This window comes from Echiichthys vipera (genome assembly GCF_963691815.1).
Source record: "Echiichthys vipera genome assembly, chromosome: 15".
In the NCBI taxonomy this organism is placed as follows: domain Eukaryota; kingdom Metazoa; phylum Chordata; class Actinopteri; order Perciformes; family Trachinidae; genus Echiichthys; species Echiichthys vipera.
The window spans coordinates 28,119,949-28,139,320 of record NC_139840.1 but is presented as its reverse complement, the minus strand read 5'-3'; the positions used below and the strand labels follow the sequence as shown (position 1 = coordinate 28,139,320).

The 19,372-nt window shown below is 44.4% G+C and overlaps 1 protein-coding gene across 1 annotated transcript in view; it reads left to right on the top strand.

Annotated features, from left to right (window-relative positions):
* LOC310957275 (solute carrier organic anion transporter family member 5A1-like) overlaps positions 1-19,372 on the top strand; it is a gene marked incomplete at its 5' end in the record, with an annotated part of 48,813 nt that overhangs the window by 20,819 nt on the left and 8,622 nt on the right. The window contains 3 exons of the mRNA XM_083927770.1: positions 3,254-3,386; positions 8,810-9,027; positions 10,247-10,411. Coding sequence (XP_083783896.1) covers positions 3,254-3,386; positions 8,810-9,027; positions 10,247-10,411 — 516 coding nt within the window. The remainder of the gene's footprint in view (positions 1-3,253; positions 3,387-8,809; positions 9,028-10,246; positions 10,412-19,372) is intronic.

The window sequence follows — 19,372 nt, the reverse complement described above, 5'->3', positions numbered from 1 at the left end:
CCTATGCAGAACAGCAGTGGGGGCAGAGCATGTCCTTGGTAGATGACACATTTGATGGATACCTGTGCAAGTGGCTTACCATTGGCCTCAAGGGTGGTTTTCTACATCCCCATTGAGTTTGCAACGAAGGCCCTTAGAGTCCTGTTGATGTTGTACAACTTCAAGCATTCCGTGATCCATGTGTGTGGCATCGAATCGTAGGCTTTCTGGTAATCAATCAAGGCTGTGCACAGGTTGGTGTGTCTGGACTTGCAGTCTTGGGCGACTGTCCTGTCAACCAGGAGCTGGTGTTTGGTTCCTCTGGTGTCTCTACCAATGCCCCTCTGTGCTTTGCTCATGTATTGGTCCATGTGCCCACTTATCTTAGCAGCAATAATGCCGGACATGAGCTTCCATGTTGTGGAGAGACAGGTTATTGGCCGATAGTTGGAGGGGACTGCACCCTTTATATGGTCCTTCATGATCAGGACCGTTCGCCCTTCGGTTAGCCATTCTGGGTGAGTCCCGTCTCTCGGCAGCTGGTTAATATGTGCTGCAAGGCGCTCATGGAGTGCTGTGAGTCTCTTTAGCTAGTAGGTGTGGATCATGTCCGGGCCGGGTGCTGTCCAGTTTTTCATACCTGAGACTCGTTCTTGGATGTCTGCCTCTGTGATGGTCACTGGGTCCTTCTCCCATATGCTCTTCCAGAACCGTTCAGTTTCCAGCCTCGGTAGGTCTGCTCTGCTGTTATTACCCTGCCACTGGGCGTACACTTTCGCAGGTTGAGTTGCAACAACCTGTTTATTCGTCTGGATTCATTGTCCTTCGTGTACCTCTGTAGGCTGCTGGCCAGGGCTTGCAGCCTTTGTTTGGCAGTTTGAGTACTTCAGGTATGTGCATCTGGCTGTACCTGTTTGTTCATTGCACCTCTCTGGGCCGCTGTCAATTGGCTCACTTCTCTCCAAGTTGCCTTGATCTTAGCCTCCAATCGTCTCCATGGTGGGTATTGTTACTCATGGCTCCCATGGATGCTCTTAGGGCGCACTCACACTGTCCTTCCGCACCGCGCCCCGGGCTTTAGGGTACTTGTCCCCCCCTCCCTCTCCCCCCGCTGGCCAGCCCGCTTGTACTCGCACTGCTGTAACACGTCACACGCATTGATGGCGTCATCGCGATGCATCGCTTTGTTTACAAATCTTTCCATAGACCTCGAGTTTTTGTGCGTCTTGTCCGACTGTTTTTGAATATTTTCATCCGACCAAATCTGCAGTAAACACTCCACCTCCGCATCACACCAACGTGAACCTTTCGCCGCCATTGTTGTTGTTGTTAAATGTCCGCGCATTGTCCGTCTTTTTTTTTTTTCTATCTCCGAACAGGCGCACATAAATGACGTGAGAGCCGGCGTAGGCGTTGTGCTCGTGCTCGTACACGTGCGCATGCTCGTGCTCTTACATGTGCAATTGTGCTCTACAAAAGCCCACCTCTCTCAAACGGTCTGTGGATAGCCGGCTGGCCGCAGCTAGGTGCGGAGCAGTTGCACTCACACTGGTCAAACACACTAGGCTTTACCCGCAAAACCTGTTTTGGCCCGGTGCGAAAGGACAGTGTGAGTGCGCCCTTATAGCCCAGCATCTCTAGGATCACTGCTGCAGAAGCGTAGACCAGCTCATTGGTCTCTGTGATTGTTGTGGTAGGGATCGCTCTTACCACTGCATTCACACTTTCCATGAGACTTTCTGGTGTTACTTCACTCAGCCGTTGTAATCGGTTTCGGGGTTGCCTTGTGCTCCATCTCGCCATGATCCTGTCTTTCAGGTCAGTCGCTGCCTCGCTCAGCGTTATTGGTTCCATTGGGGCTATGTACCCAATCTCTGTTTGGGGATTCTCCTCAGGTTCGCATCCTGGTTCGCATCCTGGTTCCCCCTTGCCATAGCATTTGTGTTGTATCTCGTCAATCTCAAGTTGTGATAGCATTTTCGGTCGGTGTTGGTGTGTGTTGATGTGTGTTGGTGTAGCAGGTGCGACATATGTTGCACTGTACAGCCCTGTCCTCTCTTACCTCTCAGCATAACTGTCTAGGCGTCTCAAATACCAGCATGCTGGGAGACACCGGACTGTTGAGCAACTGAAGTCGTACATCAAGCAAGAATGGGAAAGAATTCCGACGACGCTTCAACAATTAGTGTCCTCAGTTCCCAAACACTTATTTAGTGATGTAACACAGTGGTAAAGAGGCCCCTGCCCCTGCTTTTTTTTAACGTGTTGTAGGCATCAAATTCAAAATGAAGGGAATATTTTCAAAAAACAAAGTTTGTCAGTTTAAACAGCTCACTATCTTTGTAGTGTATTCAATTAAATATAGGTTTAAATGGATTTGCAAGCATTGTATTCTGTTTTTAGTTACGTTTTACACAAAGTCCCAACTTCATGTGAATTAGGGTTGTCCTAGTTCTTCCTCAAAATAAGATTAGTGTGTTATTGCCACAAATAACAGAAGATTGGATTTTGGATCCGTCCCTACAGTGAGCCATAGGAGCTGTTGATGCCTCACTTGAAAGTTGTCATTTTATTTTGAAAAGTAGGTGATTATAAATTCTACACAACTTTGAAACTACTGACATGAACCCAGTGCTCCCAGTAAGTTCCCAGCACTCTGACAGTTAGATAATGTTCAGTCCGTTCTGGTGCCTGGCCCAGCTTTGAGTTTTTAAGTCATGCCTCCGGATTTTTGTGTTTTTGCTTTCAACTCGAGCCCAAAGACTTTAAGATATTAATTCCCTCTAATTGGAGAAATCTTATCCTCAGTCGCAAGCTAGGTTCCTCATTATACTTCATGTGATCTGCACACATGACCCACACACATGGCCTTTTGTAACCCACTCTTTATGCTAGATTAGTTTGATATGAAGCGTTACATAAGGGTGAAAGTTAGGCATTGAGTTTGGGACAACTTTGACACAGACGTTGACAATCAATTGTAGACAAATGTTCCTAAAATCATGTTCATAAGGGAGGTGAAAGGACACCCTGCTAAATCCTGAGCAGAAATCAGCTAAAGAGCCAGATTTTCTTCTCAGATGATGATTTTGCTGTATCAGCTGGATGTGGAAGAAGGCAATTGCTTTACTTAATGGACCTCTTTGAATGCCTTGTACGTGGTGACTTTGTGTCTGTCAGCTTGATTTGGTGCTTTCATGTGCCTTAGTGGCCCAAAATGGATTATTGCTGTTATAAAGTTTGATCACTAGTCTCATCTCTTGTCTCTCCTCAGCCATCATGTATGTGATGGGGGCACTGGGTCCAGCAGCCGGTTACCTGTTGGGAGGAGTGCTCATCGGTTTTTATGTGGACCCTAAAACTGTTGTCAACATCGATCAAAGCGACCCCCGCTTCATCGGCAACTGGTGAGTGTGTGTGTGTGTGTGTACATTATGTTGATAAAATGATTATTTCCAGACTATATTTGTTTAGCTTGAACCTCTCATATACTGTTGTCAATTGTTCTTCAGAAATACTAACAACAACATGTTGTTCATGTCTAATTGTTGTCCGTGTCTTATTGTCTTATTGTTTGTTTTTGTTTGATGCACCAAAAGGAGTTGCCTAATTTCCTTGAAATTGAAAAGATTCGTATGAAATACAATGACAATAAAAAGCTATTCTATACAAAATGACAACCAACACCCTCAGTCACAGAACTGTGGTCTACGTGACCTTCTGCCACTACTCCACCATTTAGTGACTGCATTTTGTGAGTTGAATTCGTCATGAGGACATTGTATGATAATACACATAGATTTAGAGTTGGCAATCTCTGAAACTAACTGACTGCCATTAAAAGCAATTGGTAATAGCCCTGCTAATGTAAACTTTGACAGTCTACCTGTTGTGTTGATGATGGATAACTTGTGGATAATTTTGTTTTACCACCATAAACAGAAAAGTCGATCGATTATCGATTCATTGTTTGCATACCTAATTACAATACTACCGGGAGCGAGTCTGGTCTGTGTTAGCTGCTATTGACAACATACTGTGTTGGTTAGGGAATTGTCCCCTCTATGGCATTATACACTGTATCACATCCTGTTCTCACAGTTTGCAGTGCTCCTGCTCAGACTAACTCGGCAATGCTAGCAGGAATATATGTATGATGCTAGCTAAAGTTGACAGCCATGGACTGTAGGGTGTCCTCACTCTTCCCTCACTGTGAACATGGCTTTGTCTACTCAGGGAGTGTCTTCACTTTCCCCCAATGTAGACGTGGTTTCCGCTACCTGGTTTGCAGGGTGCTCGAGATCAGGCTAACTTAGTAGGTCGCTAGCAGGAGCACATGCTCAGCATGAATTTATACTGACAGCTGATATACTAGTGAAGTGAGTGCTCTCGCTCCCCTTTGACTGTATACCCTGTTCCCTGAAGGGAGTTGGAACAGAAAGAGAAAGTTAAGTAACATACAGGCAATATTTTGGACGAACATCAACTGAACGCACTGTATTACTGCTTTATTATGAATGGTACTGTAAAAACGTTCATTCTGGAGTCTGTGAACCGCACGCTCTCTGTTTAACTTCATTCAGTAGGTTGCCAGATTTCTATAGAGCCTTCCAGGTGAAACCCAGGCTAAAACACACCGTAAACAGGCCTTAATATGGTGCTGAATAATATAGTGCTTAATATGGTGGTGCAGTATAATGACGGAGACCTGCAGCCTTTGAGTTGAAAGCCCAGCTTAATTTCAAGTTCAACCTTAATTTCCTAGCTCAGCCTGGTTCCTGGTTTTACTATTCATGTGACGTGTTTTTTGAACCTGGTATACTGTATTTTGCCAGGATTCCAGTATTCCTTTTTAGTATGTGCTGAAATGGAAAATTAAAAAACATTTTGACCTGAGGATTACTTTCCTGTTTTTCTTTTTATAATTCTTCATTAAAAAAGACCATTCAAGCAGCAGGTTTTCCTCATGGTTTTGAGAATATACTGTAGGTGTAAAACTGCCGCTGCTCTTAGTGTGGACTGAATGGACAGCAGCAAAGTGTTAAAGCATCAATGGGGAAATGCTGTTCCCTCAATTCTAATGTAAACCCTGGTTGGATAAGGATTTAAAATTGGATATGAAGATGAAATCTGACTCATAGTTTCAGTGTTTAAATAAAATAATTGCTGTCTGTTGTTCTATATAGACTGTGGCAATACTTTTGAAAAATAATAGCTTGCAGCAACATATTGAAAAAAAGAGCTATGAACTAGTTAATTTTTGGAACTTTGAACTAGTTCATGTAGAAAATGAACTTTGCCAACACTGCATACAGGACCAAATGTTTCTTGACAACCTACTGTGTCAGTGAAGTGAGTGCTCTCGCTCCCCTCTCACTTTACCCTGTTCCCTGAATGTAGATGGAACAGAAAAGTTAAGTAATATACAGGACTAAATGTTTCTTGACAACCTACTATGTCAGTGAAGAGAGTGTTTTCCCTCCCCTCTCACTGTGGCATTACACATTGTTTCATGTCCTGGTCTCCCAGTTTGCGGAGTGCTCTCGCTCATGCTAACTTAGTGGAAGGCTAACAGGATCTTGTGCTCAAAATTGGCAGAATATGGACGGCTACTGCATGGGTGGGGTGAGTGTTCCTACTCATCTCTCACCATACTTATTCATATACTATTTCCGGAAGAAAATATATACAGAAAGAGAACATTAAGTACCGTAGAGGATGGCGTTGGCTATACAGCTACTGTACTGGTGGAGAGGGCTCACTCCCCTTTTCACAGCATGGACTGTTTCCTAAGGTGAGTAGAAACAAAAGGAGTAAAGTACTGTTAAGGATACAGGGATGTATTGTTTCCTGATGGGGTACCGTGTCAGTGGAGTGTTTTCGCTCCCCTCTCACTGTAACATTACACAATGTTCCGTGTCCTGTTTTCCCAGTTAGCAGAGTGATCTTGCTAACTTGGTGGGATGCTAGCAGGATCATGTGCTCAATGTTGGACACCCAATCTAATCATCGCCTCTGTGGCAGCTTCGGCCACACACTTGAGTTACTGTGTTATAGGGGAGGCTTTCCAGGCCTCTTACTGTTATTCCCTCCGATACCTGAGGGACTTGCATTTGTGCCATCAATGCCAGTGATTGAACCTACATCTGCTGTCCTCAAAGATCCCCTGACACGGCTGAGGCTCGTTAGGTGACTCCCCTAATCCTAGAGCGCTGATGATCTACTATAAGGGGATTATGATGCTGCACCAAGGGGTTGCTTGCTTCGTTTTTTTTTTACTTGCAAGGCTGTAATTTTCAGATTCAGGGTGCTCCCCAGTCGGACTCCCCCACGAGTATCCGTTAGAATTTTAATCGATGACAAGGAATTGCATCATTCCAGGTTAAGGTAGGACAAGGCTCTCCTTATGTTTCATATAGCCTGGCTGGGCATGGTGTATTCAGAGAGGAGCTCTCTGAGCCCCTCTTTAGAGCATGACCATAACTAGTGTGACTCTGAACTCAGTCACTATGAGGACATGGACGATGTTTTACATCTTATTTCCCTTTCCCAATAAGACGGGTTGTTGCAATACGGTCAGTCTCTTCACCTCTTGGGCGAAATGACAGCTGTCGCAGCCATGTGGCCTGACACAGGAAGCTTGGGGTGTCGCAGCAGGCCCTCTCTCCCTAGACCTAGGGTAAGAGAGTTTGTATATACATGGACTACAACCCATTTCACAAAAGGACTCCAGTGCACTACTCATCTCGGACTGCACGGAGCTATGTGCTAGACCAATAGACTGTGCACCTGGTGCTTAAGTACTCCTGCCATACAGGAGAGGCAGGCAAGTGCTTGTCCAGTCAGTCATCACCTTGACCAGACTTTTTCTCCTGTCATGAGCCTTATGCCAGTAGAGTGGCGACATTATCCAGAGGTGGGCTTAGCATCTGGGAGTTTTTTCGGCAGAGCAAAGGTCAATTTCGTCCCTCTGTCCTGTTTGGTTCTCCTAAATGCACAACGTCCCTCCGGTTCAGAGTGCTCCAGCTCGTGCATGGTTATAGAGTATTCTCTATGCTTCTCCAACATATCCTCTTATTTTACCAATGCCTCCCAGAGTGCTTCATTCGGGCCAGAGACTTCTTCTGGTGGTCCCCCCTGGGGCCAGACGGGACTTGGTTTTTACTGCTGCACAGACTCTGCTGTGGGATACCTTAGGGGCCTCTCTGACAGGACAGACCTCTTGTCTCAGATAAGGGGCTGGTTTTGCCATCCCACCCTTGCTGCCTTCAGCTGTAAGGGTTGAGCTGCTCAAGTTCCCGACTCAACGCCCAGGGATTGTGTAGATTCAGTTTGTAACAGAGATAAGTACATTATTCAGTGTTTAGCGTCCTTTGGTTCCTGCAATCAGGGACAGTCCTCCTCTACCCTAACAGAAAAAGATGCCTGTGACTGCTATTTTCCTTGCACCACGTTAGGGCTGTCAATGACAAAGTAGGAAACAACAGGCTGGTGTCCCTCTTCTTGAAGGAGCCTCTGGGTTTGCGTCCCTGAGCCCCCTCAGGCTCCTAACCCCTAACCTATTTCGGAACAGCGTCCCGTTCCCCTGGATCATGGTCATTCCTGTGGTAAACATGGACAATGTTCAACCCTTCCAGGAGTCTCTCCAACATTTTGGGGAGTCCTGAGGGTGACCTCAAGCACTCACTGGATTGGCTCGCAGCTGAGTGTGAAACGTCTGGGATGAGGATCAGTACCTCTAAATCTGAGGCCATGGCTCTCAGCAGGAAGCCGGTGGATTGCCTACTCCGGGTAGGGAATGAGTCCTTACCTCATGTGAAGGATTTCAGGTACCTCAGGATCTTGTTCACAAGTGAGGGGGCGATGGAGCTTGAGTTTGGCTGGAGAATTGGAGCAGCGGGGGCGGTATTGCAGTCGCTCTACCGCACCATTGTGAAATAAAGAGCGCTGAGCCGGAAGGCAAAGCTCTCGATCTACCGGTCAATCTTCGTTCCTACCCTCACCTATGATCAAGAAAGCTGGGTCATGACCGAAAGAACGAGGTCTTGGGTACAAGCAGCCAAAATGGGTTTTCTCAGTAAGGTGGCTGGAGTCTCCCTTAGAGATAGGGGGAGAAGTTCAGCCATCTGTGAGGAACTCCAAGTAGAGCCACTGCTCCTTTGTGTTGAAAGGAGCCAGTTGAGGGCATCTTGGTAAGGATGCTCCCTGGGCGCCTCCCTAGGGAGGTGTTCCAGGCACGTCCAGCTGGGAGGAGGCCTCGGAGAAGATCCAGAACCAGGTGAAGAGATTATATCTCTACACTGGCCTGGGAATGCCTCAGGATTCCCCAGTTATAGCTGGTTATTGTGGCCCAGGAAAGGGAAGTTTGGGGTCCCCTGCTAGAGCTGCTGCCCTCTCAACCTGACCCCGGATAAGTGGGATAAGTTTTTCATCTTTAGGTCACATTTTTTGTTCATTTCTTACATCCCTCTGTAAATCTGTATATGAGATGCAGTTAGTCATCTATTTACAGCTCTCAGTGATGCCATCCTCAACTGTGAGCATAACCAATGACTCACTAACTAACAGCCGCAGACTGCCTCCATGAATTATAGGTGATAGTAGCAGGAAGCAGATGGATGAGTGTACCAGTGATTTTGCACAAGGCCGACAAGGTTTATTTATTTATTTATGTGCACAATAATGAGACGCAGAGATAAAATCCAGACTGAAGTCCAGACTGGAAGGAAGAGTAAATGTCCACGCCTGACTCGTCCGATTTCACCTCTTGATGGCATTTTAATTTTATTTCCTGTATTTTGAGTATTTGATTTCACTCCCCCATGTCTAGGTGGAGCGGATTCCTACTGTGTGCCGTGGCCATGCTGCTGGTCATCTTCCCCATGTTCACTTTCCCCAAGAAACTGCCACCCCGACACAAGAAGAAAAAGAGAAGGAAAAAGCTGAGCCTGGACGACATGTCCAGTGACGACGATGTCCTCAAGGAGAAGAGCAACAACAAGAGCCAGGCAGTCACCTCGTCCATGGGTTTCGGAAAGGACATTAAAGGTACCAAAAAATACTGCAACGTGTCACTGAGGGCTGCTGATGTCTCTGATGACGTCTGCTCTAAATGGAAGGTCTCCTAGGGTGGTCGGTGTTTGCTCGTCTTTGAAATGACAATGTAAAGTTTAGGTCCAGCTGGCCTACATCTGTCTTCAAAGTTTATATAATAATTTAATATTAGGCTTTTGACAACAAAACTGCCCTGGATTCATTTTGTTGGTTATCAGTGGTTTGATAAAAAAGTAGAACTGCAAGAATAAGTTAATTAATTGGTCAACCAACAGAAAATTAATCTGCATCTATTTTAGTAATTAATTAATCATTATGAAAAAAACAAATGCCAAAATGAACTTGAACTTTCTGATATTTTAAAGACAAAACCAAACAAAAATAGATTTTTGTAAGGAGAAAATGTTTAAGTACTCATTCTGTACTTATAATTAAATACAATAGATTTTCCCCCTGAATCGTAAAGGTTCTGTATTCCATCTTCAGAACGTTGATAAAGCAGCAAACAACCATTTTCTATGTAAAGATACAGTGGAGTAATGGCATCCTGAGCAGAGAATAAAGTCACTCTCCCTCCGTGGTTTAATTTGAGTTTCGCTGTTGTTTGTTGTGATAGTCTGGCTGTGAGTGCATGTTGGTGCATATGATGTGAATAAACTTCTGTATTTCACATATTGGGAGATGATACAAAGGCAACTACTAGAGCTTATTATTTCCTTTGTTTTACTTTAGTGTCATAATGCACCAAACAAGGTGATGGTACACTGTTGGAAGAATAACCTCTCTGTTTCAATTGGCCAACAGGCAGATTTCTAGGGCAGAGTTAAAGACAAGTGAACTATGATTTGTCAGTCAGTCTGAGCCGTCTGGAGTTAACACTAAAACCTCAGAAAACCAGTCATGGTGGTTACGGTGGCTTTAACCGGCAGCACTTCTGATTTTGACTGAGTGGTTCTCAACTTTAATCAACTTTAATCAGCGTTTGCTGTGATGTAGTACTTCTGCTCTTATCTCTGAAGGTTAACATTGTTATATGTTGTATATGTTTAGTAATTTTTTTATTTTTATTTCAGGAGCAATCGGCTACACAATACTTGTAGCGTCTTGCGAGTCAGTCAGGGCAGAGTACACTGTCAGGAACAGATCATTTCTCTTCAATAAACAAAAAATAAAACTTTGCTCTCTGTCTGCCCTTCTTCTTCTCCTCCTCCAGATTTGCCCAAAGCAGCAGTGAGGATCCTCAGCAACGTGACCTTCTTGTTTGTCAGCCTCTCCTATACGGCTGAAAGCGCCATAGTCACCGCTTTCATCACCTTCATCCCCAAGTTCATTGAATCTCAATTTGGCATCCCGGCTTCCAGCGCCAGTATCTACACTGGTGAGCTGAATTCCACACCACGTTGTTTTTGCCTCCTCCAATTAAATTTCTGATCCATTCTAAAATCTTTGTCTGAAAAACTGATGTATGGTTGTCTCTGCTACTCTTCTTTCCTACATTTGAATCAGATGTTTCAAAAATAGGATTTCTTTGTCATAAAACTCTTAAATTTGGGAGGAATTTTAGCATCTTGTAAACAAATCTGTTTTCTTACTTTGGATTGAAATCACATTTGGCTGTTCGGTAAAAACATTCAATTATTTTTTTTTTTTTTTCATGTAGCCTATACTACCGAGCAAAAGGAAAGTCCATTGGCGGAGCTACAGTGATGATTTTGATCACTTTAACTTAAATACGGTCAAATGCAGCCCACCACAGTTTCATAATGAACCAAAAATATTTTTACACTTTTCAACGCTTGGTCGTCCACACAATCTGCCTCAGGCAATTCAACTGTGCGGGTCAGGGACAGACGCTTTGAGTGTGAGGATCCCCTTTTCTCCCTACATTTCCTCCCTGGTGGTGTGCTACAACTGGCCTGTAGAGGCCTGGGGTGAAGGTGACTCTTGGCTCTGCCCGGATCTCGCCGCATCGCAGGGCTGTGGACTTAATGCTCGCTTCACTCTCTCTCTCTGTCGGGAGGGACGGCCGTCAACCAGGACAGAGTGTGAGGGGTCTGTGCTGATGTCGGCAACCTACCGGACCCTTCTTGAAAGCCCCATCTGCCTTCTTTATGAACTCCCCTTTAATGTCTCTACAGCAGCACAGCCAGGATGCAGACAGACAAGAATATTCATACAACACGCAGGACTTTGAATTTCTGCCGGTTCAGCTGCTCTGCTGATTTTTATCTGAGAGCAGGGCATGAGAGGCTGTTGGCCTGACACACGCCAACACACATTAATAATAAAGACACTGCTGGTCTTCAAATGAAGGGGGCACCTGGGACACAAAGCTGGAGCACTGAGTGCATTACACACACATTTAGCAACACACACGGAATACAGGCACAAGCATGCTTAAACAGGCGCACACACTAATAATACATCACATGCTCATACACAGCTTGTTATAAGTTTTTCTAATTAATATTTATGCTTTTTGACTTTTGCAGTGCTTGATTTTTTATTTTCTACGCTTTATTATGTTATGCACCAAAACAATGAGGAAAATTCCTTTATATGTAAAAACTTATAAACTCAGAATAAACTTGATTCTCACTGACAGTAGCGACACTTAGCATGCTAACATTCTGTGGCTGGTTGGTGACATTAGGTTTTTCTTTGAAATCCACTGTAGTCCAGGTAGAACTAAGGGTAGGGTAATCAAATCAAAATCAAATCAACCTTTATTTATATGGCGCTTTTCATACAGAAAAGTATCGCAAAGTGCCTTACAGAGATGTACAGAAAAAGAGAAACATCAAATAAAATCAGGAGAAGAAGTTAAAAGAACCCAACCCTCCCACAGTCATGCACAGAGACATACACAAATGTATATACGTCCATTCACACATTCACATAAACACACGCAGCCACACTGACGCACAGACACACACACACACCTACACAAACACTAGCTGTCACAACAGAGACATGGCTGGGCAGCGAGACCTGAGGTACAGAGGAGTCTAGAGGAAGCTACCTTTGGGGGGCCAACCACACCGGGAGAGTTCCCGGTCCAAGGTCACAGGGAGCACCGCCACAGAGACCACCCCAACCCAGGCAGACAGGAGCCTCCGCACCAAAGTGCAGAGCCCTCTAGCTGCCCGGGCCGGAAGGACAGCACCTTCTGCGGCCAGACCAGAGACAACTCCCAAACTGGCAGGCCCCCTAAGGAAACACTGGAGATTAAAAACTGTTGCCTAAAACAGTAAAGGGTTAAAATATGGAGGCTAAAAACACGAGGGACTAAAACATAAAAGCATAAAAGCGTAGAGGCTAAAACATGAAATAGAAAATAAAAGCATAGGAGCATAAGACATGAGGCCATAAAAATAAATAAAAGCATGAAGGCTAAAACACAGAGATTAAAACATTAAAAAAGCATAAAAAGTGCTCTGATTAGCATTGCCTAAAATAAATCAAGTAACTAAAAGCCTGGTTAAAAAGATGGGTCTTAAGCCTCTTTTTAAAAACCTCAGCAGTCTCCGCGACCCTGAGGCTCTCCGGCAGGCTGTTCCACAGTCGGGGCCCATAACAACTGAAAGCCCTAATGCTTGAAAACAAGTAATTCATACAACTTGGGGGAAAAAAAGTGTTAATTTATGTTCCAGACAGCAGCACTAGAAAGCCTTCATAGAGCATTCAGTCTCTCCTGGAACACATTCATGGTGTTACACTCGCGTGTATACACAACTGCCACGAATAGTTATAATATTATTGTAGTAAAGAGTGCAAAAAATTAGCTTGAGAGCTGAGGTTCAAACCTACTTACTTTCTCTCCTCCATATGCCTGGCCAATCACTGCATGAAGTGGATGGTAATGCCAGATTGTCAGTTTCAATTCAATTAAATTCAATTCAATTTTATTTATAGTGCCAAATCATAACAAAAGTTATCTCAGGACACTTTACAAACTAGGTAAAGACCACACTCTATGACTTATTTATGATAAACATAGACCCAACAATTCCCCCGTAGAGTACGGTGGCAACGAAAACCTTCCCTATTACAGGCAGGAACGTCAGACAGACCCAGCTCTGTGGAGGACGCTAAATTAATTAATTAATTAAGTTAATACAGCAGAATAGTAGAAACAAGCACAGCTAAGGTGATAGATTATAAGAGTAGCAGGGAGCGTCATGCAGGACCACGGCAGCAGGCACCACCATGATCAGCAGAGACTTGCGAGACGACAAAGCACAAACAACAAGGGAAGAAGTTGAATTAGTAACATGCATTGATGAGACATGAATGATACAGACAAAGAGGAGAGAAGCTCAGAGTATCAGGAAAAGTCTTATCCCCTGGCAGACTAGGCCTATAGCAGCATAATTAAGCAGAACAAAATCAGCTTAAAAATAACAACATAGCTAAGGGCTCGTAAGCCCTAGCTGTAAGCTTTATCAAAAAGGAAAATTTTAAGTTTACTCTTAAATATGGGGACAGTGTCTGCCTCCCGTTTCCCATGTCTGCCTCCTGTTTCAGAAAGTTACAGAAATTCAACCCAAGATTACAGCTTTTCCCGGTGTTAGCATGTAGCTACATGTAGTAGTGTAGGTAATGTTAACACACAGATTTATTTTATCTCGAGTCAAGAGTAGAAAAAAACTGTTGGAAGCAGAGTGTTCAGGAAATTCTGAAATCTGCTCACAGGATTGCTTATAATAACAGGGATTACTTTTACACACATTTAATTCAATTTCAATTCAATTTTATTTATAGTGCCAAATAATAACAAAGGTTATCTCAGGACACTTTACACAGTATGTATAGATCACACTCTATGACTTATTTATGATTTACATAGACCCAACAATTCCTCCATTGAGTACAGTGGCAACGAAAACCTTCCCTATAACAGGCAGGAACGTCGGACAGACTCAGCTCTCTGGAGGACAGACATCTGTCTTGACCGGTTGGGGAGGAAGAAAAGGAGAGAGAAAGAGAGAAAAGAAAGACAGATGGACAGAGAGAGACAAAGACAGACAGACAGACAAACTTCCAGAGATGCAAGCTACCACAAAAGTAACAGTAACTATAGAAATATCTATAGCAATGTGAATATGCCTTTTATGTTATGGCAGTTAATATAGAAGAATAGTTGAAACAAGTACATCTAAGGCAACAGAATATGACGATGATAATAATTATGGTGGCAAATATGATCAGTGATGAGTAGCGGTAATAAGAGCTGTGATACAATGAGACATACCACTGATGGTGTTTTTATGGCTACAAATTTTATAATTTATAAGACTAATGATAGTTTATATTAGTAGTAGTTATAATAGCAGCAGGAAGCGACATGCAGGACCACAGCAGCAGGCACCACAACGATCAGCAGAGACTTGAGAGACGACAAAACACAAACAACTTTGGGGAAGAAGTTGAATTAGTAACATGCATTGATGAGACATGTATGATACAGACGGAGAGGAGAGAAGCTTAGAGAATCAGAAAAAGTATTATCCCCCGTCAGACTAGGCCTATAGCAGCATCATTAAGGAGAACAAAATCAGCTTAGGCCCCGTACCTGCAGGCTCTAAGGAATGGAATGCCATTAACAACATAGCTAAGGGCTCATAAGCCCTAGTCATAAGCTTTATCAAAGAGGAAAGTTTTAAATTTACTCTTGAATATGGGGACAGTGTCTTCCTCCCGAACATCGCTTGGAAGTTTGTTCCGCAGGAGAGGAGCTTGGTAGCTGAAGGCTCTGCCTCACATTCTACTTTTGGAGGAACGACAAGTAGCCCTGCATTCTTAGAGCGCAGCCATCTAGTCGGATAATACGGTACTATGAGCTCTTTAAGATATGACGCAGCCTGACCAATAAGAGCTTTGTAGGTAAGGAGAAGAATTTTAATTCTATTCTAGATTTTACAGTTAGCCAGTGCAAAGAAGCTAATACAGGAGAAATATGTTCTCTTCGATTTGTTTTAGTTAGTACAATAGCTGCAGCATTTTGGACCAACTGGAGACTCTTAACAGACTTATTGGAGCAGCCTGATAATAAAGAGTTGCAATAGTCCAGCCTAGAAGTAAGAAATGCATGGACTAGTTTTTCTGCATCTTTCTGAGACACAATGTTCCTAATTTTCACAATATTACGCAGGTGAAAATATGCATTCCTTGTCGTTAGTTTTATGCGAGAATCGAAGGACATATCCTGATCAAAAATAACACCCAGATTCCTTACTGTGGAGCTGGAGGACAACACAACATCATCCAAAATAACAATATCTTTAGATATTGAGTCTCAGAGGCCTTCGGGGACAATTGCGATAACTTCAGTTTTATTTGAGTTTAACATCAGAAAATTGCAGGTCATCCAGCTTTTTATTTGGAGTGAGCCTGCAACACTGTCAACAAGGTGATCAATTTCAGATAAAATTAACGTTAGTACAGGATTCTAGAACATTAGGATAAGACATTAAATTAAATGCAGATGGAATCGATTCCTTAACTTTAGTTAAAGCACTTTCAGATAAACATCTAGTGTAGAAACTTTTGGCCAGAGGCGTGCTTTTATTAAGTCTTTAATTTACACACCATAAGCCAAAACAAGGTCAAGGGTGTGATTAAACAGTGAGTAAGTTTATGTTCACTCTGACTAAAACCAATCCAATCTAATAGCGAGATAAACGCAATACTAAGGCTATTATTATCAACATCCATGTGAATATTAAAATCTCCTACAATGATTACTTTCTCAGATTTAAGGACTAAGCTTGACAGAAACTCTGAGAATTCAGATAGAAATTCAGAGTACGGAACAGGAGCACGATAGGATCGTGAAGTGCCAGCCGTTCTATCTGCCAAGGGAGATAACAGCGATTCTGCTGGTCGCTGTTTATATACCCCCAACTAACAACAACAGTGATAGGAAGGCGGCGCTGAACGAGCTGTATCAGGCCATCAGCGAACAACAGACAGCACACCCAGATGGTTTCGTCATCCTCGCTGGAGATTTCAACCACGCGAACCTGAAGTCTGTTCTGCCGAAATTTCATCAGCATGTTCACGTCCCAACAAGAGGAGATAACACCTTGGACGTTGTTTACACTTCTCACAAAGGTGCATACAAAGCCACCCCCCTCCCCCACATCGGCCTCTCTGACCACATCACTGTTATGCTAATGCCAGCATACAGACAGAGAGTCAAAGTCACCAAAGCAGTTCCAAAGCAGGTGAGAGTGTGGTGTGAAGCTGCATCAGAAATGCTAATGGGCTGCTTTGAATGCACAAACTAGGACATATTCAAACAGGCAGCTACCTACAACAACCACACAGACATCGAAGAATACACCGATACAGTGACCTCCTATATCACCAAATGCATTGATGATGTGACCCACACAAAGAGCATCGTCACACGGGCTAACCAGAAGCCATGGCTGACAGGAGATGTCCACCGACTGCTAAGAGCCAGAGACAAGGCTTCCAAGGCAGGAGACGAACCTGGCCTGAAGACCGCAAGAGCTAACCTGTCACGAGGCATCAGGAAAGCAAAACTGGACCACACACACAGGATAACCCGCCACTTCAGCGACAGCAAAGATGCAAGGAGCCTATGGCAGGGGATCCAGTCTATCACGGATTATAAGCCCACGCCACAGAGCTGCGAGAGCAACATCACTCTGCTCAACAACCTGAACAGCTTCTTTGCACGCTTTGAAGAACAAAACAATACACGCCCACAGAAGACCCAACCCCCTCTGCACGACCAGATTCTGTGCCTGTCCGCATCCAGTGTGAAAAGAACACTTTCCACCATCAACACCAGGAAAGCAGCGGGTCCAGACAACATCCCTGGAAGGGTGCTGAGAGACTGTGCAGAGGAGCTGAAAGATGTGTTCACAGACATCGTCAACACCTCCCTGAGGCAAGCCACTGTCCCATCATGCTTCAAGACCGCCACCATCATACCTGTGCCAAAGAAACCATCTCCATCCTGCTTCAATGACTACCGCCCGGTAGCATTGTCACCAATCATCATGAAGTGCTTTGAACGGCTAGTCATGGCACACATCAAATCCATCCTACCCCCCAACCTGGACCCCTTCCAGTTTGCATACAGAGCTAAAAGATCCACAGAGGATGCAATCTGCTCTGCCCTCCACCCAGCCCTCACTCACCTGGACAAGAAAGACTCATATGTGAGAATGCTGTTCATAGACTTAAGTTCAGCATTCAATACCATAATACCACAACAACTCATCTGCAAACTCGACAAGCTGGGCCTCAACACCTCCCTCTGCAACTGGCTACTGGACTTCCTCAGCCAGAGGCCACAAACACCTCCAGCAGAATCACTCTGAGCACAGGGGCCCCACAAGGCTGCGTGCTCAGTCCTCTGCTCTTCACACTGCTGACACATAACTTTGAACCAACCTACAGCTCAAACCACCTGGTGAAGTTTGCAGATGACACAACTCTTGTGGGGCTCATCACCAAGGGAGATGAGACGCAATACAGGAGAGAGGTAGACCTCCTGACCTCATGGTGCAAAAGCAACAACCTCCTGCTGAATGTCAGCAAGACAAAGGAGGTTGTTGTCAGCTTCCAGAGAGGTCAGACCCAACACCCCCCACTGACCATCGACGGTGCTGCTGTAGAGAGGGTGAGCAGCACCCAATTCCTGGGGGTGCACATCAGCGAGGACCTCTCCTGGACCACCAACACCACAGCACTGGCCAAGAAAGCACAGCAGCGCCTCTACTTCTTGCGGAAACTCAAGCGGGCAGGGGCCCCTCCACCCATCATGATAACATTCTACAGGGGCACAATTGAGAGCATTCTCACCAGCTGCATTACTGTGTGGGGTGGACTGACTACAACAAAAAGTCACTCCAGCGCATAGCAAATGCAGCTGGAAAAATCATAGGGGAAACCCTCCCCTCCCTTCAGGACATCTACACAACCCGCCTCACCCGCAAGGCACTCACAATTGTGAGTGATGCAAATCACCCCTCACACAACCTGTTCAACCTCCTGCCCTCTGGTAGGAGGTACAGGAGCCTCCCCTCCCGCACAGCCAGACTCGCCAACAGCTTCAACCATCAGGCTGTGAGACTGCTGAACTCTCTCACTCCCTCAGCCTCAGCCCCAGCCCCAGCCATCAGAAACCTCAGACTGGCTGGAGTCCAGAGATCTGACCCCCCCCCCCCCACACACACACACACACACACACACACACACACACCAAATGACTGTTTTTGCACTACAGAAATTGAATTGGATGTGAAAGACAAAGAAGAAGACTTTTAAATTATTTGTAATTTAGTTTAGGTTTAGGGTTTATTGATAGGCCTCATAAATGGCTGCAACGCTACGAAGAGAGAAACAGCTCTATACCTTCATAAAATAATATATAATATAATAATATATATAAAGATAATCTGCCTCCCACCGGTGCTGTAAGCTCCTGTTTTCCATCTTTCTTTTGGCCGTTTTTGGGGAGGGGTGGATTAACTTTGTCTGCAGAGACTGGTAGCATGGATGCTCATGTTTGTGAACAGAAAAGTAGACGTGTATGTGCCTTATACTTGCGGGCCAGCTCTCATAGAACTGTGATATGAGCTTGCGGGCCAAATATAATTACACGCGGGCCAAATTTGGCCCACAGGCCTGAGTTTGACACCCCTGATCTAGTGGGTCAAAATATTCCTTGGGAACCTGCTTACAGACTCACATACAGGACCCTAGTTCTGTATCCATTGTCTCTGCGGAGTGCTGTGATATGGTAGCTGAGTGGGTAGAGCGAGGTACCGGCACCCACCTGCCAGGGTATGTGGTTCTATTCCCACAGCTGAATAAGTATGATAAAGTGTTTGGAATCAGTTGAAGATTAATTTTAGAAATATGTTATTTGCATTTCCAAAATTTCAAGAACTAAAATTTACTCAGAGGGAAATTGCTTGACACAACAGTGAATTAGTAATTCCATTGAAACTCCAGCTAGATTGAAAGTGGCAGCAAACACTGATTTGCACAGGACAGGAAAAACATTATGTAACACCTACCTCTACCTGGCTTAGGGGCTCCACTTCTTTTGGGGGCCACCAACCGTAAAATGTGTGCTGTCATGGTAATGTAAGGCAGCTAAAAGGAAGCCTTTGTTGGGATTGCTGATTTGTCTTGTCATTGAAGAGACAGTGAACGTTGAAGGCCACAGATTTGTAGCTGATTTCAATTTGTGGAGCTTGAAAGTAAACTCATGACTTGTAAAATCTCTGGTAGAGTGATGAACAATATAATAACAGAGTTTTTCTGTCCTCCCCATTCTTTCAATACTGCG